This window comes from Ailuropoda melanoleuca, chromosome 2 (genome assembly GCF_002007445.2).
Source record: "Ailuropoda melanoleuca isolate Jingjing chromosome 2, ASM200744v2, whole genome shotgun sequence".
Taxonomy (NCBI): domain Eukaryota; kingdom Metazoa; phylum Chordata; class Mammalia; order Carnivora; family Ursidae; genus Ailuropoda; species Ailuropoda melanoleuca.
In genome coordinates this window covers 2,341,576-2,360,712 of record NC_048219.1, presented here as the reverse complement: position 1 = coordinate 2,360,712, position 19,137 = coordinate 2,341,576, and the positions used below count along the sequence as shown (strand labels likewise).

At 60.8% G+C, this 19,137-nt stretch overlaps 2 protein-coding genes across 7 annotated transcripts in view; one reads left to right on the top strand and one right to left on the bottom strand.

Moving 5' to 3' along the window:
• HSPG2 (heparan sulfate proteoglycan 2) overlaps positions 1-14,934 on the top strand; it is a 96,720-nt gene extending 81,786 nt beyond the window's left edge. For all 6 annotated transcript variants that reach the window (XM_034646007.1, XM_034646001.1, XM_034645998.1 and 3 more), the window contains 28 exons: positions 320-454; positions 699-880; positions 1,502-1,697; positions 1,955-2,134; positions 2,428-2,688; positions 2,883-3,087; positions 3,633-3,730; positions 4,132-4,398; positions 4,905-5,014; positions 5,214-5,361; positions 5,452-5,568; positions 6,212-6,323; positions 7,006-7,150; positions 7,242-7,341; positions 7,490-7,599; positions 7,724-7,832; positions 8,382-8,480; positions 8,823-9,044; positions 9,531-9,775; positions 10,056-10,227; positions 10,330-10,452; positions 10,555-10,611; positions 12,363-12,438; positions 12,516-12,594; positions 12,739-12,809; positions 12,983-13,066; positions 13,450-13,553; positions 13,705-14,934. In XM_034646007.1, coding sequence (XP_034501898.1) covers positions 320-454; positions 699-880; positions 1,502-1,697; positions 1,955-2,134; positions 2,428-2,688; positions 2,883-3,087; positions 3,633-3,730; positions 4,132-4,398; positions 4,905-5,014; positions 5,214-5,361; positions 5,452-5,568; positions 6,212-6,323; positions 7,006-7,150; positions 7,242-7,341; positions 7,490-7,599; positions 7,724-7,832; positions 8,382-8,480; positions 8,823-9,044; positions 9,531-9,775; positions 10,056-10,227; positions 10,330-10,452; positions 10,555-10,611; positions 12,363-12,438; positions 12,516-12,594; positions 12,739-12,809; positions 12,983-13,066; positions 13,450-13,553; positions 13,705-13,877 — 3,980 coding nt within the window. In that variant the 3' untranslated portion in view covers positions 13,878-14,934. The remainder of the gene's footprint in view (positions 1-319; positions 455-698; positions 881-1,501; positions 1,698-1,954; positions 2,135-2,427; positions 2,689-2,882; positions 3,088-3,632; positions 3,731-4,131; positions 4,399-4,904; positions 5,015-5,213; positions 5,362-5,451; positions 5,569-6,211; positions 6,324-7,005; positions 7,151-7,241; positions 7,342-7,489; positions 7,600-7,723; positions 7,833-8,381; positions 8,481-8,822; positions 9,045-9,530; positions 9,776-10,055; positions 10,228-10,329; positions 10,453-10,554; positions 10,612-12,362; positions 12,439-12,515; positions 12,595-12,738; positions 12,810-12,982; positions 13,067-13,449; positions 13,554-13,704) is intronic.
• A 332-nt stretch (positions 14,935-15,266) lies between these two features.
• LDLRAD2 (low density lipoprotein receptor class A domain containing 2) overlaps positions 15,267-19,137 on the bottom strand; it is a 10,508-nt gene continuing 6,637 nt past the window's right edge. The window contains exons 3-5 of the mRNA XM_019799964.2: positions 16,804-16,935; positions 15,627-15,794; positions 15,267-15,496 (exon numbers count right to left, since the gene is read on the bottom strand). Of these exons, the coding sequence (XP_019655523.2) occupies positions 15,267-15,496; positions 15,627-15,794; positions 16,804-16,935 (530 nt within the window). The remainder of the gene's footprint in view (positions 15,497-15,626; positions 15,795-16,803; positions 16,936-19,137) is intronic.

The window sequence follows — 19,137 nt, the reverse complement described above, 5'->3', positions numbered from 1 at the left end:
AGGCGGGGAGGATTCTGGAGGCAGGTGTGAAGGTGTCATCCCCGCTGTGGGTGGGGCAAAGGCTGAGCGTGGCACCAAACTCAGCGTGTGACTCTGGCTGAGGCCCCTCCCCTCTGGGGCCTCACTGACCCCATCTGGATGGTGAGGGGGCTGAACCCCAGAGTCTCCAAGGACTCTTCCATCTGCCACCAGAGACCCCGTGGCTAGACACACCCAGGCTGGAGGGGTTGGGGACACAGGGCCAAGCTATGCCTACTGGCAACACAGAAGCATGAGGAAAACCTCACTGACCCTACCCTGCCCAATGCCAACTCCACAGACAACGTCCAAATCAGCCCCAACGGCTCCATCATCACCATCGTGGGCACCCGGCCCAGCAACCAGGGTGCTTACCGTTGCGTGGCCTCCAATGCCTACGGCGTGGCCCAGAGTGTCGTGAACCTCAGTGTGCACGGTGAGCAGCGGCGGCCCCGCGGGCTCTGCCTCCCTATTTCTAGCGCTGATTCTGAGCACACAGCCTCCAAGTTTAAATCCTGCCTCTGCCGATGCCTCCCCCTTGAGCATTCTCCCTCTCGGCCTCAGTTTCCACATCGGTGCAGCATAGTACCTACCAGGCAGTCACTGAGACAGGGACCGTGACGGTATACGTGACATGCAGAGCCCTGCACATGCATCAGTGATGCCATTCCTCTGGGCAGGGCCCCCTACTGTGTCTGTGCTCCCCGAGGGCCCCGTGCGGGTGAAAGTGGGCAAGTCTGTCACCCTGGAGTGTGTCAGTGCTGGGGAGCCCCGCTCTTCGGCTCGCTGGACCCGGATTGGCGCTCCCACCAACGTGGAACAGCGGATGTATGGGGTCGTGGACAGCCACACAGTGTTGCAGGTGAGGCCCCAGAGGCCAGGGCTATTTCATCTCTGGGTCTGAGGCCCAGTCGGGGCTCATCCTTGAGCAGATGCTTGGAGGAAAGGGTCATGGTTGGGCAGGTGGGTGATGAATGGATGGAGAGAGAAAGAGAGGCATGGCATAAGTGGTTGGTGGGTAGATTGGAAGATGGGCAGGAAGAAAAAAGGTAAAAGAAAGAAAGGAAGGAAGAATGGCTAGAAGGATGGATGGATGGGTGGGTGGGTAGGTGGGTAGATGGGTGGTGGGTAGGTAGATGGGTGGATGAATGGGTGAAGTGGATGGGTGGGTGGATGGATAGGTGAGTAGATGGGTGGGTGGGTGGAAGGGTATGTGGATGGGTGGGTAGACGGTTGGATGGATGGATGTGTGGTAAGTGGATGGGTGGGTAGATGGGGGCTGGATAGGTGGGTTGATGGATGAGTGGATGGACAGACTAGTGGGCTGGGTGCCTTGAGTGTGAGTTCTCAAGCAGCCAGTCAAACAGGAGACCTGAATGCAAAGGGAAGTATGGACAGAAGAGGTGAAAGCAAGCCAGACCTGGGGGCTGATGCCCAGGTGCCCATCCGTGCCCACCTACCCAGCATCCTTGCTTTCTTCCAGATCTCATCAGCAAAACCATCAGATGCAGGCATCTACGTGTGCCTGGCTCAGAATGCACTGGGCACAGCGCAGAAGCGAGTGGAGGTGATTGTGGACACAGGCGCTGTGGCCCCAGGGGCCCCCCAGGTCCAAGTCGAAGAAGCCGAGCTGACCATAGAGGCTGGACACACGGCCACCCTGCGCTGCTCGGCCACAGGTGTGGACAGGGGCTGGCACGCAGGGCAGGCAGAGCGGTGCCGCACTGGGGCCTGAACAGTAGACGCGAGATCTGAAGATGGTATCGTACCCAGGGAGGGGACTTTGTTGCTGGCACCACCCAGTGATGGCTGAGGTGCCCACGCAGGGACCCCCATGAGGGGCTGAGATCCCCCAGTCACTGCCTCACCAGCCTCATGCCCAGCTCGTTCCTACGGCAGCCCAGTGACCTCTGTGGTCTTTCACTCCACTCCGCAGGCAGCCCCGCACCCACCATCCACTGGTCCAAGCTGCGCTCCCCGCTGCCCTGGCAGCACCGGCTGGAAGGTGACACACTCATCATCCCCCGCATAGCCCAGCAGGACTCAGGCCAGTACATCTGCAATGCCACCAGTCCCACCGGCCACGCTGAGGCCACCATCGCCCTGCACGTAGAAAGTAAGGCCCCTCCTTGGGCTATCCTCTCTGCCCTGCATGGAGGTCTGAGCCCCCAGTCGGGCTACACCCTGGACAGAACCCCGGGAGTACCGTGCAGAGGGCCCCGTGCCCCTCAGCCCCCTAGATCCTGCCCTAGTCCGAGACCCACCTCCCCTCCTGGGACCCTTGCTTCCCTCATCCCCAGTCCCCTGCTTCGCCATTCAGCTTCCCCGGTCCTTTGGCAAGTCGCCTGCATCCAACACCTGCTTCCACCCTGACCGCTGCCCTGACCTCTGTGTCCGCCCCCATCCCAGGCCCACCGTATGCCACCACAGTCCCGGAGCACGCCTCGGTGCGGGCAGGGGAGACAGTGCAGCTCCAGTGCCTGGCTCACGGGACACCCCCGCTCACCTTCCAGTGGAGCCGAGTGGGTGGCAGCCTCCCCAGGAGGGTGACCCCAAGGAACGAGATGCTGCGCTTTGAGCCTGCAGCCCCCGAGGACTCAGGCCGCTACCGTTGCCGGGTCACCAACAAGGTGGGCTCGGCAGAGGCCTTCGCCCACGTGCTTGTGCAAGGTGAGCAGCCCGGCTCAGGCAGGGCAGAAGAGGCTCCTAGGAAAAGAACATCTCGTACATGTCAGGAGGGTGTTTTCTGGGTCCTGGGAGGGGGAGGTATCAGGGATCTCTCTCTCTCTCTCTCTCTCTCTCTCTCTCTCTCACACACACACACACACACACACACACACAGAACCTCATACATGTCCCCGCAGGCCCCTCTGGCTCCGTCTCGGCCACTGCCATCCCAGCAGGATCCACGCCCACCGTTCAGGTCACACCTCAGCTGGAGACCAAGAGCATAGGGGCCAGCGTCGAGTTCCACTGTGCCGTACCCCCTGACCGGGGCACTCGGCTCCGTTGGATCAAGGAAGGGGGGCAGCTGCCTCCTGGCCACAGTGTGCAGGATGGGGTGCTCCGGTGAGTCAGGGGGGCAGGCCAGACGGAACTTGAGCACCCCAGCCCAACGGGCAGAAGAGGGGCGGTTAGGATACCTGTCTTGTGGGGCTCAGCATGAAACCGTGTCCTTGGGCAAGTCACTTCCATTCTCTGATCCTGAGTGTTCTCAGCTGTACAATGGATTATATGAGACTGCGTGAGATTATCCAAAGCACTCGAGAGGCCTTCACTAAGCAGTGGCTCATATTTGTATCCTTATCAGCAGTGCAGGGGGGTGGGAACAGGCTCCGAGGCCGGATATATGCACATGACCCAGGTCTCAGCTCTGCTGCTTGGTAACTGTGTGATCTTGAGATCTGCCCATAAGGTCTTGACCTAAAATGGGTGTGGTGACATTGGTCTGCCTGCCTGCCCTATCTCACTGCCTATCTACCTCATGCGGTTAGTGGGAGACCAGAAGCTTCCATCGTGTGCTAATCTCTGATGGCTTTGAACTACCCCGCCATTGCAAAGCATTCTTGTCAGGTGTTTTTATTCACTGATGTCTTACTATTTTTTCTTTATAGGATCCAGAATTTGGACCAGAGCTGCCAAGGGACATATATTTGCCAGGCCCATGGACCGTGGGGACAGGCCCAGGCCAGTGCCCAGCTGGTTGTCCAAGGTAGGATGGCCACTTCAGGCCTCTTCTAAGAGCGAGAGACAGAGATGATGGGACACAGGGGCTGTGCTCCCCAGGAAGCCCCTTAAATGTCTATGAATAAAGAGAATTACTCGATTGTAACTTGCTTGTGTCCAGCATAGTATGAGGGGGCTTGACAATTATTGCAAGGGAGGGAGGAACAAGGGAGATGGGTGGAGCGAGTGGGTGCTCAGACCCACCAAGGAAGCAGGACAGCAGACCCCCAAGTGAGTGAACCTACGAGCAGGAGCAGACAAGCGCGTGTGTTCCTGAGCGAATGCGTGAGAAAGCACATGGGGGGGGCAGGCGCCCCGGGGCTCACGTCCTTGGGCCGGGCCCGCAGTAGGCTGGCCTCACTCTGCCTCTGCTCCCCTCCTCCCCAGCCCTGCCCTCTGTGCTCATCAACATCCGCACGTCCGTGCAGACCGTGGTGGTTGGCCACGCCGTGGAGTTCGAGTGCCTGGCCCTGGGCGACCCCAAGCCTCAGGTGACATGGAGCAAGGTCGGGGGGCGCCTGCGGCCCGGCATTGTGCAGAGCGGCGGTGTCATCAGGATCGCTCACGTGGAGCTGGCCGACGCGGGACAGTATCGCTGCACTGCCACCAACGCCGCCGGCACCACCCAGTCCCACGTGCTGCTGCTCGTGCAAGGTGAAGGCCGGCAGGGACCTCCACGGGGGCAGGGGCATCGGCAAGCGGATGTGTAGTCCCCGCCCGCCAGAGCACCTGCTCTGATGACGGAGCCCCACCGCCCAGTCTGATGGCAGAGGCGACATGAACACGAAACAGACATAGGAGAGTGAGAAGGAGCCGGGGACGCAGGGCCAGCACGCATCTGTGCTGTCTTCAAAGGCAGCTCCTTTTCACCCCAGCCCCCATGACCTGCCCCCAGACTTCCCGCTGCATACTGTCCTGGTGCCCCCTCCTCGGGTCCCCAGGGGGTGGCACAACTTTCTGCTGGGGTGTGTTGAAGAGTCCCGGGCTGCGGAGTCCAACGGACCCTTCTCTGAGCCCTGACTGCCCCGTTCCACGTGTGCAACCTCGTCTGGGACATGGGGACGCAGCGCCTCCCTTTGGGGGCTAGTGTGAAGATGGAACGAGTCAGGACACAGGCTGGGCTCTCAAATGGTGGCCGTTGTCTCCTTCCCCACTCCTAGCCTTGCCCCAGATCTCAACACCCCCAGAGGTCCGTGTACCTGCTGGTTCTGCAGCCGCCTTCCCCTGCATGGCCTCAGGCTACCCCACTCCTGACATCACCTGGAGCAAGGTAGGTGCCGGGTAGGGCTGCAGCAGGCATGCCTGAGGGGCAGGGACCAGGCCTTCACGGTCTCGGTGCCCCCGGGACCTGGCCCGGGCTTGGCACAGTCTGTGCTCGGTGTTCAAGGGAGGGCCTGAGGCGAGATGGGAGGCAGGCCCTGCGGAGGTGCGGGCCAAGGCCAGGCTCCAGAGCGTGGGTGTGTTTGCAGCTGGATGGTGACCTGCCACCCGACAGCCGCCTGGAAAACCACGTGTTGCTGCTGCCCTCCGTCCGACCCCAGGACGCAGGCACCTACGTCTGCACGGCCACTAACCGGCAGGGCAAGGTCAAAGCCTTTGCCCATCTGCAGGTGCCAGGTAAGAGGACACCTTCCAGACTCCCGCCTCGGCAGTGCGCTGCCCGCTGCCCGGGGGGGCATGGTTTCTAGCCGCGTTCTCTGCCCGCAGAGCGAGTGGTGCCCTACTTCACGCAGACCCCCCACTCCTTCCTGCCGCTGCCCACCATCAAAGACGCCTACAGGAAGTTCGAGATCAAGATCACCTTCCGGCCCGACTCCGCCGATGGTGAGCGGGAGAGGGGCTGCCGTGGGGTGTGGATCTCCCGGAGTAACCGCCGCCACTGTCTGAGATATGGTGGCCCCCGGTCCTACCCACCTCCCTCAGCTCCCTGTCCGGGGACCCCCAGGCCTGCCATCTGGGCCCTGTCTCGTGCCTCCTCCTGTCTCTATGCCCCACTCCACAGTACGTCCCACCTGTGACGTGTGCACCCACACCCAGCCTCCTGTCCCGGCTTCCGATTCATTCTGTCCTCCTCCTTCCCTCCTTTGTCTCCATCTCTCAGCCTTCCCTCCTCTCTCTCTCTCTTACTTTCTCTCTCTCTCTCTCTTCCCTCCATCTCCTACGGCTCTCTGACTTTCACTATCCAGGCCTCCTTCTCTACTCTGGTGAGTCTCTGCCTCCCTGTCCTCCTTCAGGTAGGCCCTCCAGTGTGAGTGAAGCAAATTCCGTGTCTTTAGGGGCTCTGACCCAGCCCTGTATAGGGACATCCAGAGACAGTGAGAAGGCCCTGGCTGTGCGGGGCGTGTGGAGGGAAGGACGGGAGCCGGGGAGTGAAGGCTCCCTGGCTGTGGTCACTCACTCCCAGGGCTGGGAGGACAGGGAGCCCGTGGCTGGCGGGAGGCCCTGACACGGCTGTGCCCCTCTCCAGGGATGCTGCTGTACAACGGCCAGAAACAGATCCCGGGGAGCCCCACCAACCTGGCCAATAGGCAGCCCGACTTCATCTCCTTCGGCCTTGTGGGGGGAAGGCCCGAGTTCCGGTGAGACCCTCGCCCTCCCCATTTACAAGGGAAGGGGGCTGGGGGACCGGACTGCAGGGCTTTGGTCAGGCACACACCACCCCGGACCGAGTTGAATGAAGGAGGAAGGAGGCCGATGCGGCGGTGACCCTCAGTGACCGCCTGATCTGCCGGAGCGGGCACAGTGTGTCGACCAGGTGCAGGAGGTAGCCGCGCAGACTTGCACAGAACCGTGGCCGAGATGCGCAGTGATGCCGGGGCCTCTTTCCCGGGTGGGGCTCCTGCGGACCAGACTCGTTCATTCACTGGCTCAAAAACTATTTGCTGGACACCTACTCTGTGCCGGGCACTGATAGATCAAGTTCTGGCCTTGGGGGGTAGATATTGCGGTTGGGGGAGAGCAGCCATAAAGGAGGAAAGCAGCAAGGTGATCTCCAGGGCCATGGAGCCAAGGACGGTTAGCGTCCTGGGGCTGCTCTGGATAAGCTCTGGGGATGGGGGGGCAGAGGGGGGATCTGGGGAAGGGGCAGGGATGGGGCGAGCTGGGCGTGGGTGATAGGGTGGGAGGACAAGGCAGGGACAGGACCTAGATCAGATCTGCAGGAAACGGTGTCATCACCTCTCCCCAGGCTGAGCCTCCTGCCCGGCCCTTCTGACCAGCCCGTTATGCTCTCTCCCTGCCCTGGCCCCACCCCGGGAGCAGGTTTGACGCAGGCTCGGGCATGGCCACCATCCGCCACCCCACCCCACTGGCACTGGGCCAGTTCCACACCGTGACCCTGCTGCGCAGCCTTACCCAGGGCTCCCTGATCGTGGGCAGCCTGGCCCCGGTCAACGGGACCTCTCAGGTGAGGCCCCACCAGTACCACACCCCGTTTCCAGCCCCCTTCCACCTCTGCCCAGCCCCTGCCCACCACCCCCGGCTTCTCCACTCCCCAGGGCAAGTTCCAGGGCCTGGACCTCAACGAGGAGCTCTACCTGGGTGGCTACCCTGACTACGGCGCCATCCCCAAGGCGGGGCTGAGCAGCGGTTTCGTAGGTGAGCCCCCCCCCAGCCCCCATGCCTGGCCAAGCCTTGGCTGGCTGGCAGAGCCCCTGGGAGCCTGGGCAAGCGCTGCGGGGTGCAGGCTGGGGCTGGGCAGGCCTCCTGGCACCGCCCCCCCATCGAGGCTGCCCCCCCGCCCTAGGCTGTGTCCGGGAGCTGCGCATCCAGGGCGAGGAAATTGTCTTCCACGACCTCAACCTTACCGCGCATGGCATCTCCCACTGCCCCACCTGCCGGGACCGGCCGTGCCAGGTAACCCCACACCGCACACGCCGCCTCACTGCCCCTGGCCGCTGCCCTCCGCAGGGGCAGCCCCTGTGGGAAGTGGGGGAGAGCCGGGGGGTTCTCCGCCTGACTTCTGGGGGCGGCTTCACAGAACGGGGGCCAGTGTCAGGATTCGGAGAGCGGCAGCTACGTGTGCGTCTGCCCGGCTGGCTTCACCGGGAGCCGCTGCGAGCACTCCCAGGCCCTGCACTGCCACCCAGGTGTGTGACCCCCCCTTCCGATCGCTGCCACCCCTGGGCGCTCGCCTCTGCCCGTAGCCTCCCCTCCATACCCACCCCACTGCTGACCGTACTCACCACACTGTAAGTACTTGCCACTCCTCCCAGATACTGACTTCCGTCCCTGCCACCCTAACACCCACTCTGCTCCCCAAGTTCTCACCCCGTCCCTGGTGCCCAGCTACTCATCCTACCCCCATCACTCCGGCCAGGCAACCCCCCAACACCCCAAGTACCTACCACCTTCCCATCTCTCACCAAGGCACTCAAACCGTGACCTGCCGCCCAGGTACCCAGCACTCCACACTGTTCCCCCATCACTCTTGCACTTCCCTCCCATGCTGTCCCCCGCCCGGCCTCCTTGGTGCCCCCCTACCCCGCTGTCATCCATTCCTCCTGCCCAGTCCCCTGATGCAGTCCTCCCAGGCTGGCCGAGGCCCTCAGGCGGCAGTAGGTAGGGCTGAAACATCAGGACCCCACCCTCTCCCAGGCCACTTCAATGTCCTTCTCTCTGGCCCCTGTGTCCCCCAGAGGCCTGTGGGCCAGATGCCACCTGTGTGAACCGGCCTGACGGCCGAGGCTACACCTGCCGCTGCCACCTGGGCCGCTCAGGGGTGAGGTGTGAGGAAGGTGAGTGGGGCCGGACCTGAGTCCCCAGGGAGTCCCGGAGGACTGGGCGGGGACACTCTGAGACCACAAAGGGCCCTGTGGATGCTAACGTGAGTCCGGAGCCAGAGGGCCTCAAAGTCACCTGGCTAAGCCTCTCCCCGGTCTGAATCCCTCCCACGACGTTTCAGTGAAGGCCCCCCCCCTTCCTGGAAACCCTTCCAGCATGGTCTGTGGTGCCCAAGGGCAGGGCCTCCTGTGCGGCTGCAGCTACGGATCAGCTGGTGCTGAGCCCCGGGGTCTGGAGCGAGCCCGGCAGGGACGCCAGTACCCCCACTGCCCCTGGTTGAGCTATGGCTGCCACAGGTGTGACGGTGACCACCCCCTCCATGTCGGGCACCGGCTCGTACCTGGCACTGCCCGCCCTCACCAACACACACCACGAGCTGCGCCTGGACGTTGAGTTCAAGCCGCTGGCACCCGACGGCATCCTGGTGTTCAGCGGGGGCAAGAGCGGGCCTGTGGAAGACTTCGTGTCCCTGGCAATGGCCGGTGGCCACCTGGAGTTCCGCTACGAGTTAGGGTCAGGTGAGCACAGGACACCAAAGGCAGATGGGCTCAAGGTGCCAAGCTCTGCGCCCCCCTGGGCTCCCCGAGGAGGGTTGGAGGAATAACTTCAGAAGTCACACAGACCAGGGCTCCTGGGTGGCGCAGTCGTTAAGCGTCTGCCTTTGGCTCAGGGCGTGATCCCAGCGTTCTGGGATCGAGCCCCACATCAGGCTCCTCCGCTAGGAGCCTGCTTCTTCCTCTCCCACTCCCCCTGCTTGTGTTCCCTCTCTCACTGGCTGTCTCTATCTCTGTCAAATAAATAAATAAAATCTTTAAAAAAAAAAAAATGAAGTCAGACAGACCAAAGTCCTCTGTTCGTTCGCGTTCCTTCTCTGCACGTGTGACTCTAGACAAGTCCCCTAGGCCTCTGTCAGGCTCCTCCTGGAACACCCTACTGGCTCAAGTCCCTGTAGCGGGGGCGGGGGGCCCTCCGCACGCGCCATCCCCGTCTGGCCTCCTCCCCAGGGCTGGCCGTGCTGCGGAGCCCCGAGCCGCTGGCCCTGGGCCACTGGCACCGAGTGTCTGCCGAGCGTCTGAACAAGGACGGCAGCTTGCGCGTGAACAGCAGACCCCCCGTGCTGCGGTCCTCGCCGGGCAAGAGCCAGGGCCTCAACCTGCACACCCTCCTCTACCTCGGTGGCGTGGAGCCCTCGGTGCGGCTGCCCCCGGCCACCAACGTTAGCGCTCACTTCCGCGGCTGCGTGGGCGAGGTGAGGAGCAGCCTCCAGAGGCCAGAGCCCAAACGCTTCCCGCAGAGCCTGGTTCCCTCCTCTGCGAAATGGAGAGAATTTACACCTCCTTGAGGAGTGACCGCACTGCTGGACGTCCCTGGTATGCGGGTTCCTCCCTCGCCTGTGCTGGAATCCCACGTCACCACTCACGTTCCCGCCTAGGCTCCCAGCTACCCTCTGCAGCCTCCTGCCCTGCGCTGGGCCCCTTGGCCTCTGCCCCCAGCATGCCCGGAGCCCCTTAGCGTCCCTGTGCCCACAGGTGTCAGTGAACGGGAAGCGACTGGACCTAACCTACAGCTTCCTGGGCAGCCAGGGCGTCGGGCAATGCTATACCAGCTCCCCGTGTGAGCGCCAGCCTTGCCGGAACGGCGCCACGTGCATGCCGGCCGGCGAGTACGAGTTCCAATGCCTGTGTGCGGATGGCTTCAAAGGTGTGCGGGCCTGCCTGGCCCCAGCGGGGGCGGAGAGGGGGAGCGTGGGGTGGTCGGCGAGCCGCTCCGGCCCACGCCCGCTCACTGCGCCCTGGCCCACAGGAGACCTCTGTGAGCACGAGGAGAACCCCTGCCAGCTCCGTGAGCCCTGTCTGCACGGGGGCACCTGCCAGGGCACCCGGTGCCTCTGTCCCCCCGGCTTCTCTGGCCCCCGGTGCCAACAAGGTAATTGTCCTGGCTTCTCCCCACCTCCCTCTCGGGGCCCTGGGAGGGGGCACATGGAACCCAGTGTCTGTGCCCACCAGCTGCACCTGCCTTTCCTCCTAGGCTCTGGACAAGGCACAGTAGAGCCTGATTGGCATCTGGAAGGCAGCGGGGGCAACGGTACGTACTTCCTGTGGTGAGAGGCCTGTCTCCTCCCTGGTTTCCCATCTCAGCCCCTCTCCCAGGGAGCCCACACTCTTAGTTCTGTCCTGTGAGCAAGACAAGGTCACATGAGAGGCTCACCGGGCTTAGAGGAACAGAGTGAAGGAGCCCAGCAACACAGCTGGGTCCTGCCCTGTACTTACGGGCTGCCTGAGCTGGCTAGGTGGCCCCGGGGTGGGTCCTTGAGCCACCCTGACCTCAGTTTCCTCCTCTATATTCACACATCCTGTCAACAAACTCTTGTGTGCCCGTCCTCGGCCTGGAAGCATGAAGTAGATAATGAACAAGGCAAGACCTTCCTTCTCAGGGGTTCCACAATCTATTTAAAAGCAATGATTGTTTTTTACAAATCAGTGTTTATTGAACATTTGCAGATGCTGGGCTAACTGCTTATAGATACCCATCTTCTCATTTCTCATTAATGTGATAGGAGAGTTAGTGGTAGAGTGACTAAGAGCATGGGCTCTGGATTCAAATCCTAGCCCCGCCACCTATTAGCTGTATAACCTTGGGTGAGTCACTTACCCTTCGGTGCCTCAGTTTCCTTATGTGTGAAATAAAGAGACGTAACATTCTTCCATGAGGGTTAGATAAAGGTTTGCATCAGGATACAATTATTTAATGTACTCAAAATGCTTAGAACAACATCTGGTCTACAGTGGGTACAGAATGTTAGCTTTTGTTAACGTTATATCTAAGCTATAGGATTATCGTAAGGATCCAGTTAAATGAAATGATGCTTGCAGCTGGCTGTGACGCTCCCCGCATGTTGATTGGCACATAGCAGGTGCTTGGGAAATGTTCACTGTTCGCATCACTGGGCGGAGGGTGGCAAAGTGTCCCTTAACCTTGTAGGCCCGCAGGGACCAGCACTGGCCTGTGGGACGGGTCTGAGCAGGTAGGGCTAGCAATGCTGGAACCACACACAGTATGGACGTTGGGGCCTAAAGGTCTGGGTTGCCATTGCTGGCTTCCCACTTTCTGGGCGGGTCATTCACAGACCACCACCCCCCCAGCCTATCTTCACCTCTGTAGGATAGCAGGAACACAAAGGCTCTGAACCTTTTATGTGCCACGGACCTAGGTGACCAGCTCTCCCGGATTGCTCAGGACTAAGGGGTTTCTCGGGATGTGAACTTTAGGAGCTAAAAACAGGACAGGACTCAGCCAATAGGGACGATTGGTCTATCTATCTAGACCCTACTGGCTACGTAAAATAAAGTACATAAGATTTCAAAGGAAACCAATTGTGCTGAAATAAGGTTCTCAAAATATTTAAAATGTTTTGATTTGTAACATACGAGCTGCTGTATGAACACAGTACGTAACGAGATCGAGTGGTGGCCCTAACGGCTCCCACAATTTCGGGAAGCTCTGAAGCATCTGTAACCAATGTCACGTGATAAGGAAAAGTGTTAGTGACAAGTGCAGGTCCCACTTCGGCTCCTCAGGTCTGCGGCCCCCACGCAGAGTGGAAGCAGCTGCTACGTTTCAGTGAGAAGTGAGTGAAGGTCGAGCGACAGTGTCTCCCCGTCCAAGTTCACAGGCCCCTGACTTGTGTCCATAGCTCCCTGGGGTCTCTGGAGACTGCAGGCTCAGGGCCCCCCTAGTCACACACATTGGGGTGGAGGTGGGGGTCCCGGAGTCCGTACGGTGGCCGCTCCGTGCAGGCGGGCAGGGGCCTCACCATCCCCCACGTCGTCCCACAGATGCCCCTGGACAGTACGGAGCCTATTTCCACGATGATGGCTTCCTAGCCCTCCCTGGCCACATCTTCTCCAGGAGGTGAGATGGGTGGTGGGGGAGCTGGTGGGTCCGGGGAGGGGAAAAGGAATCTGCAACTTTTAACCCCTCACGCGCAGCCTGCCCGAGGTGCCGGAGACCATCGAGCTGGAGGTTCGGACCAGCACGGCCAACGGCCTCTTGCTCTGGCAGGGCGTGGTGAGTGAGGGCGTCCAGCCCGGCCTTAGGGTCCCCAGCCTCCTGGTGGCCAGGGCGGTGAGAGCGAGGAGGGTGGAGGCCACAGCGGGAGGGGCCTCGGCTGTCCAGACCGGGAACCCCAGCGATCCTGTGCTTCCCTGGCAGGACGTGGGAGAGGCTGGCCGTGGCAAGGACTTCATCAGTCTCGGGCTTCAGGACGGGCACCTTGTCTTCAGGTGGGTCTGGGCACCTGGCCCTTCCTCCCCATCCCTGCCCCCCACACCCCTTCAGAGCTTCCCCTCTGCTCAGTGCCACGGCTCCTCCCACGAGAAGCTGCAGCCCCCCGCACCCCAGCCCCACACACCAGCGCCGTCTGCCCCGCTCACGCTGTCCTGGCCTGTGACTGCAGCTACCAGCTGGGCAGCGGGGAGGCCCGCCTTGTCTCTGAGGACCCCATTGACGATGGCGAGTGGCATCGGGTGACCGCACTGCGGTAAGAGAGCCCGCCTGGGCCCTGGGGTGAGGGGTGAAGAGTTCTGAGGTGGGACGGGACGCCGCCCACCGTGTGCAGGGAGGCAGGCTCCGAGCTCCGGGAGACAGAACTGGAAGCCAGGGTGGGCGGAGAGCCCACCAGCCTGAACACAGACTTCCAGGGAGGGACCGAACACCGTGGGGGGGCAGGGGGATAAGCACCCAAGGGGACAGGTGACAGCTGGGGGAGGTGCTAGGAAGCTGTGTTTGTGGGGCCAGATCTCATCCAGTGGGGAAAGGAAAGAGCTCGGAGCAGGGGCAGGCTTTCCTGCCTGGCATCTCTGCGGCAAAGGAAAGGGACTCTTGGAACTGATGGGGAGGGTCCCACCCCCATTCCACCAACAGAGAGGGCCGGAGAGGCTCCATCCAGGTGGACGGTGAGGAGCTGGTCAGCGGCCAGTCGCCAGGCCCTAACGTGGCAGTCAACACCAAAGGCGGCGTCTACCTCGGTAAGTCCCAGGCTCGGGCCTCGGTGCGGGCCTCAGGCGCCCTCCTCGGGGCAAGGGCGGGACTGGGGCCCCTGCAGAGCTAGGGCATGCAGCCTTCCTCAGCCCCTGGGCTCCGGGAGCTGATAGGCCCCGTCCTCCCCCGTCCCCGCAGGCGGAGCTCCCGACGTGACCACGCTGACCGGGGGCCGGTTCTCCTCGGGCATCACGGGCTGTATCAAGAACCTGGTGCTGCACTCAGCCCGGCCCGGCGCCCCGCCCCCGCAGCCGCTGGACCTGCAGCACCGCGCCCAGGCCGGGGCCAACACCCGCCCCTGCCCGTCGTAGGCAGCCGCCCACCCCAGACGGACTCCCGGGCAGCAGCCCGGCCCCACAACGTCGAGTATATTATTATTAATATTATTATGATGAATATTTTGTAAGAAACTGAGGCAATGCCACGCTTTGCTGCTGCTGCCCTGGGCTGGACTGGAGGGTGGGCACGCCACCCCCCACACACGAACGCCCCCGGGCAAAGCCGCAGGGTGGTAGGTAGGGCAGGTGGGATGAGAGCCGGTGCCTCAGAGGGCCGCCAGGACTCGGGGTCAGACATGGTGGCCGAGGGGGCTCAGAACTGTCACCACCGATAGCCCCTAGCCCCGCAGAGCTGGGCTGTCCAGTCCGGCAGCCCTCGGGCAGCCCTCAGTCCTACAAGAGCCAACCGCAGCCCCCAGCCTGGTGCCTCACCAGTCCCTGGAGCAGGGGGCATCGCAATTGCCTTTGCCACCCTCCTCGGGTGGGGAAAGCTCTTTAGTCCAACTGTGGAACAAAAGGCAGCTCACCCCTGGGCAGGCCACCCCGCCCCGCCAGCCCATGTCCCTTCCTCTTTCACCTCTGCCTAGCCAGCTGGGCCACCTGCCCCTGGCAGCCTCCCCCTCCCACCAAGCCCTCCTGGCCTGCATCCCCCCATCCCCGGCCTCCCCCAACACCTCGCCCAGGGCCCCTGCCCTCCGGGGCGGCAAGGGAAACTCTCCCCCAACCCTTCCCAGGAGCTGCTACAGGCAGAGCCCAGCACTGAGAGGGTCTCCCCGCCCACACCAGCCCCTATCCCTCCACTGATCTGGAACTGAAGGCCCAGGGGACATGGAGGGAGGAGGGCACTGGTGGTTGAAAAGAGTTAGTGCCTTGGGTGGGGGATGCCAGGACTCATGACTGGGAGGGACAGGAAGGGGACATGACAGCCCTGCCCCATCTGTGGGAGCCCGAGGGCCCAACTGGGGGCACGTGCCCGCCCCACCAGCAGCCCGCAGATGTGGGGTCAGGACGCCTGGCCCCTGTGTCCTAGAAGGGACCCTCCTGTGGTCTTTGTCTTGATCTTTCTTAATAAACGGTGCTATCCCTGCCAGAGTGGTCTCCCGGGCCTCTGACTGGGGCTGGACTCGGTGGCACCCGAGGGGGGCCGAGGGGGGGCAAAGCCGGGCAGGTGAGTTCTGGGAGTGGAGCAAGGCCCCTGCCCTCCGCCCCTCCCAGTTCCAGCAGAGTGCCAGCAGCCTCCCGAGCTGCGGGGCCGCCTAGCTCCCGTGTGCCTCACGATGACCACGAGGCAGGAGAGGAGCAGACTGAGTCGGAGGGTTTTGTGACGTGTCCAAGGTCAGGTGGGCCTCCTGGGGATGGGGTAGAGAGCCCTAAATCCATCTGACCCCAGAGCCCACGCTCCTGTGTCTGAAACCACAGCCTCTAGGGATGTCCCCCCTGACCCTGGAAGGCCGGCCCACTGGGCTGCAGCCCCCCAGGAGCCACCCGGCCAGGACACGCGTAACAGGTGGTGCAGCTGGGGCAGAGGCAGCGGGCACTAGCCTGCCAGGCCAGCCAGCGGGACGAGCAGCAGCACCAGACGGAGCCCACGAGGAGGCCAGCAGAGGCTAAGACCAGCGAGGAGACCAGCGCCACACCTCGGAGCAGGGGACCTGCAGAAAGAAAGGGAAAGCCCACTCAGGCCCCAGCCTGGGCCTGCTGCCCTGTCCCTGTCACGTGGGGGGGGACACGTATGACCTTGGTGGGAGGAGTGGGAGCAGGTGGGAGCCAAGAGCCATCTACCTCCCAGAGGAGCTGCTGCATCCTGCTGTTCAGGGGCCCGGCCTGCGAGGAGGGTCTTCTGGGCAGCCATCTGGAGGGTTTCTGCAGACCTGAGAGCCGGGGAGCGCGTCAGGGGCTTGGATGCAGGGCCATCTGTACTCCCTGCCTGGCTGGGCACCAGAGAGGGACCTGCAGCGGGAAATAATAGAGGAACACACAGAACTTTCCAGGGCTTGACTTGGGCTCATTGAAGGCTCCCCAAACCTGTCTGAGTTTGTTAGTATTAGTATTTCCATTTCACACATAAGGGAAGTGAGGCGCAGAGAGGTGAAGTCGCTTGCCCAGGTCACAGAACGGAAAGTGCAAGGGGAGGACTTGAGTTCATGCAGTCCAGCTCCAGCACCCAAGATTTACTGATATTGCTACTTCTCAAGAAGGAGAATGTGTCTGTACTGAGCATTCTCTGGGCACCAAGCACCATGCTGGATGCTGGGCCCTTTACCTGTGGTATTTCACTTAGTTTAAGACAACTCCAAAAAGTTAGGTTTATCAGCCCCTTCAGCCAGGTGTTTTTTTGCAGTAAACAACCTGTTCAACAGTACATGGCAGCCCTGTTTGCAGGATGTGGCATCTTAGATTCCCAGGAAGGAGCTTCCTGGGTGGCCTATTTTGGTCCCCCCTGTCCACAGAGGTCGTTTCTGGTTATGCTACTCCCTGACTCTATGACCTTGGGCAAAACATTTCTCCTCCCCTAGGCCTCAGTTGTTTCCCCATACATAAAATGGAGGAGTCAGACTGGACAATGGTTTCCAAAGTAAGTCTTGAAGGTCCAACTCAGGTCCCTTGGTAGGACATCCGTCAGCCAGGGCCTGGGCCTCAGGGTCCACTTAAATAGAGCATCCCTCCTTTTGATGTCTTGGTCCTCTGCAAAGTTCCACTTAGGAAAGCTTCTACCGCTGAAGTATCATTTGGAAGCAGCTGGATTAGATCATCCCCAGCATCATTCCGGCTCTAACCTGCTCTGATCCTTGAATAGTCCCGCCTACACAGAGTCCCCACTACTTTGTTTCACCTTATTCTCTCCCACCATGCCCCTGCCTCCGGTCCCTGCCCCCTCGCCTGGAGGTCCTGCCTTGGGAGTTAGCCCCAGTTCCCCTCCTAGCTGCTCAGCACGGCCCGGGCCTCACCAATCACTGACCTCTGCAGTCTGCTGGTGGCCAGGAAGCCAGGTCACTACCATCACCGCAGTTGTCCACACCCCAGCGATCGCACACCAGGCTCGGGGGGATGCACCTGCCATTCTGACAGCGGAAGTAGGCACCACAGGCTCCTGGGGCCAGGAAGGGAGGCATGAGATGAGGACCCTGAGCCAGCCCGTGACACACAGAGATGCGTAGTCCTATAGTGACGGAACGTGGGAGCTGCGAGCCGCAGAGCGCTGCTTCCGTGTGCGTGCAGATGAAAGCATGCGTGGTGTTTCATGGGGGGACAGGCGTATGGTCATCAGGATGACGCTGACGGCTGACATTTACTGAGTTCCTATCCTGTGCTGGGCAATGGCTCTAAGCACTCCACTCATACCCCAGCTCCGAAAGTTCTCATGATAACCCTATGCTATACGCACAATTACTACCCTCGTTTCAGAGATCAGAAGACAGGCACAGAGAGCTTAGGTCCCTTGGCCAAGGCTACACAGCTTGCATCAAAGGACCAGAGGAGGAATCCAGTCCCGCGCTCATAAACACTGGCAGACAGCAGGGGTAAGCGTGTATCTGCAGTGTCCCAGAGAACCCGCCCACTCCCAGCAAATCCTCATTCATGGCATGGCACTGCCATCGGCCCTGCCTGGCCTTCTGTCCTCAAAGTAACTTCATGGCTCATTCCCTTCAGGTCCACACCCAAATGTTACCAGACGGGGGGCCCCTGAGCTCCACGTGCAAACGGCACGCCACCCCCCTCCCCAGCATTCTGGTCCTCCTTGTCCTGATTTCCATCCCTCTGCAGCACTCCTCACCCCGGCAGAACATGGATTCACTTGATGATTTGTTTATGGTCTGTCTCTCCCATCGTAATGTCAGCTCAGAGAGGGCAGGGGCTTTTCCTCTGTCCACGGCTGTCACCCTGGAGCCTAGAACAGCACCTGGCACACTGTGGGTGCTCCCGTAACATTCGTTAAATGAATGAATATGCACGCAGGTGAACGAATTGTATGACTTGATGCGCAGGGTGTGCAGAGAGGTTGACTTACCCAGGATCCCATTCTGTGGAGAAAAGCTGGTGCAGGCGGGGTTGCCCAACACCCTGATTCAGGGTGGGCGTGGGAATCAAAGCGTTCCATTTCCTAGCCACAGAAATGGACACATGACCCACATGACTAATCAGATTTGGCCCTGGGACTTTTGCTAGGACCATAAGAAAAGATGCTCGCTCTCTATTTGGTTGAGGTTAGAGCTATGATGGTGACCATGGACTTGGAGCTGCCGGGTAGAAAGAGAAGCTGCCTGGGGGGGCGCCTGGGGGGCTCAGTCGGTTAAGCATCTACCTCTGGTTCAGGTTATGATCCCAGGGTCCTGGGATTGAGCCCTGCATTGGGCTCCCTGCTCAGTGGGGAGTCTGCTTCTCCCTCTCCACCTGCTTGTGTTCTCTCTCTCTCTCTCTCTCAAATAAATAAAATCGAAAGAAAGAAAGAAAGAGAAAGAAAGAAAAGGAATGATGGAAGGAAGGAAAGGAGGGAGGGAGGAAGGGAGGGAGGGAAGTGCCTGAGATGGAGGCCAAACATACGCCCATAATGCGAAGACAGAGAACAAGGAGACAGAGCCCAGGAGTCACTACTTGAACTGCTGGATCCAGCTATACCTGAACCCACACCTTAAAATCCCAGTTATAGTAGTCCCTCCCCATTCTCCTTTGGCTAAACCAACTTGAGTTGGGTTTCTTTTGTCTACAAATGAAAATGAAGAGTGTGTAGAGGTATGTAGGTGTAAGAGTGAATGTGAGAGGAAACACGACCAGTAGTAGGGTTGTGCATGGGCAGTCGTATGCGGGTGTCAAGGTAGGTGTACATGAATCAGGCACGCTGTGCCTGCAGGTGTGAGTGACGGGGACTGCGTGTGTGGCCTGAGGATGAACCTTTCTTCATTCAAATGACAAAACTGATCTAAAGAAGCCAGAGCTGCGATAGGGCTTCGCCACTGCCTCCTTCTGTCGGGAGTCCAGTCCTGCTAAACACAGAGCAGCGGCAACATCCCCAGCTCCCTGGCTGACAGCTGCGCCTTGCAAGCAGGCAAGGCCACAGGAAGAAAGGGAGGGAGGAAGAAAGAAAGACAGGGAGAGGGGTTAATTCATCAGCCAGGGAGAACTGTTTGCAAAACGTCATGGGCCCCTGGCAGGCTACAGCCTTCAGGAACCAGAAAGGAGACCCCAGGCACCACCAGTCTTGGCCCTAAGGATTTAGTGTCCAAATTTCATACAGTTCCTCCCAGAGCCAGAGACTAAAGGGGAAGAGAGAAAGAATCTAAAATCCAAAATTCAG